Source organism: Coregonus lavaretus (genome assembly GCF_964263955.1).
Source record: "Coregonus lavaretus genome assembly, chromosome: 23".
NCBI classification, from domain to species: Eukaryota; Metazoa; Chordata; class Actinopteri; order Salmoniformes; family Salmonidae; genus Coregonus; species Coregonus lavaretus.
The window spans coordinates 4,253,721-4,255,374 of record NC_140010.1 but is presented as its reverse complement, the minus strand read 5'-3'; the positions used below and the strand labels follow the sequence as shown (position 1 = coordinate 4,255,374).

Sequence of the window (1,654 nt, the reverse complement as noted above, 5' to 3'; positions counted from 1 at the left end):
GACGGCTTTAGGCAGTGGGATGGTAAGAGTTGGATTCGCTGTAGGAATGAAAACAGACACTACGAGTAATGTACTCTTTCCCTTTAATTGACATCTTCAAAAGTTTCCTCTGATACTCTTGTAATAGACAACAATTTACCTACAATTTTTAAAATCTTTTTTTTTTTTTAAACAATAATTCTGTGAACGCTACGCCATTTACTAGACCTGACTGTTGTGTTTTTTGAAGCACATTGGCTGCTGTGCTGTTTTAGTTCCCTGGTGGTGAAGCGTATCGTTCCGTCTATTTCCTGTTCTCCTAGTGATCACATCCTTGGATATGGAGGCCATGGTTAACACTGTAGAGGGATGGCAAGAGAACCCAGTGAAGTTCGCCCGCTCCCACGGCGTCAGCGTCACACCTGAAGCACAGGACTCAGACCCTGATAACGGTGTCCACATCCTCATCGTGGAAGGGTTTCTGCTCTATAACTACAAGTATGTTGTTTTACGAAAAACATTTACATTGACATGTTAGTCATTTATCAGACACTCCTGTCCGGAGACAACAACATTTAGCCTGAGTTAGTCTGTAGTTAGACTCTCTCTCTCTCTCTCTCTCTCTGTCTCAGTGTCTCTCTCTGTCTCAGTGTCTCTCTCTCTCTCTCTGTCTCAGTGTCTCTCTCTGTCTCTCTGTCTCAGTGTCTCTCTCTCTCTCTCTCTCTCTCTCTCTCTCTCTCTCTCTCTCTCTCTCTCTCTCTCTCTCTCTCTCTCTCTCTCTCTGTCTCAGTGTCTCTCTCTCTCTGTCTCAGTGTCTCTCTCTCTCTCTCTGTCTCAGTGTCTCTCTCTCTCTCTCTCTGTCTCTCTCTCTCTCTCTCTCTCTCTTCCTTTCGAGGACAATAATGTTAATCTTATCTTATCAAACTATATACTATACTTTATCAACTAGAGTTAACTAGAGTTTTTCACAAGCTTTTCTTGGAACTCACGTCTTGTTCTGAAAAACAGTTTGTTTGTTTCCCACAGGCCTATTGTTGATGTCTACGACAAGTGCTTCTACATTGTCATTCCAAAAGAGGAGTGCAAGAGCAGGAGAAGTACAAGGAACTACACAGTCCCTGACCCCCCTGGTCTGTTCGAAGGCCATGTCTGGCCCATGTACCTGAAACACAGGAAAGAGATGGAAAACAACTACCATGGTATAGGTATGTACTGGACACTGCTGCAGAGTTCATATAATGTTTGTTATTATTATCAATTATTATAATATATTATAATATATGTGTGTATTTAACTTTTCCACTATTTTCACTGTGGTTTATAAAGACTAAATTTTTTTGGCATTTTGCCCCCTCAGAGTACCTTGATGGCTTGAAACCTAAAGAGGAGATCTACCGCCAGGTGTATGAAAACATACAAAACACCCTGCTCAACAACTTATAGGTAAATATCTCCATACAAAACACCCTCCTCAACAACTTATAGGTAAATATCTCCATACAAAACACCCTGCTCAACAACTTATAGGTAAATAAATAAATATATTGGATCACTTACGTGTACACATAATTCGCCATTAATTTATCGCATGCTAATAATTGTTACATCTCTCTCTTCCACAGCAGGACCAGGGAGTCTGAAGACTTGTGTATAAACTTGTAAATAATAATATTGT

The 1,654-nt window shown here is 40.6% G+C and overlaps 1 protein-coding gene across 1 annotated transcript in view; it reads left to right on the top strand.

Moving 5' to 3' along the window:
- LOC311150684 (nicotinamide riboside kinase 2-like) overlaps positions 1–1,654 on the top strand; it is a 3,037-nt gene extending 1,383 nt beyond the window's left edge. The window contains exons 3-7 of the mRNA XM_084188188.1: positions 1–22; positions 303–477; positions 1,006–1,184; positions 1,337–1,422; positions 1,602–1,654. The exon at positions 1–22 is cut by the window's left edge and continues 27 nt beyond it. Coding sequence (XP_084044314.1) covers positions 1–22; positions 303–477; positions 1,006–1,184; positions 1,337–1,422 — 462 coding nt within the window. The 3' untranslated portion in view covers positions 1,602–1,654. The remainder of the gene's footprint in view (positions 23–302; positions 478–1,005; positions 1,185–1,336; positions 1,423–1,601) is intronic.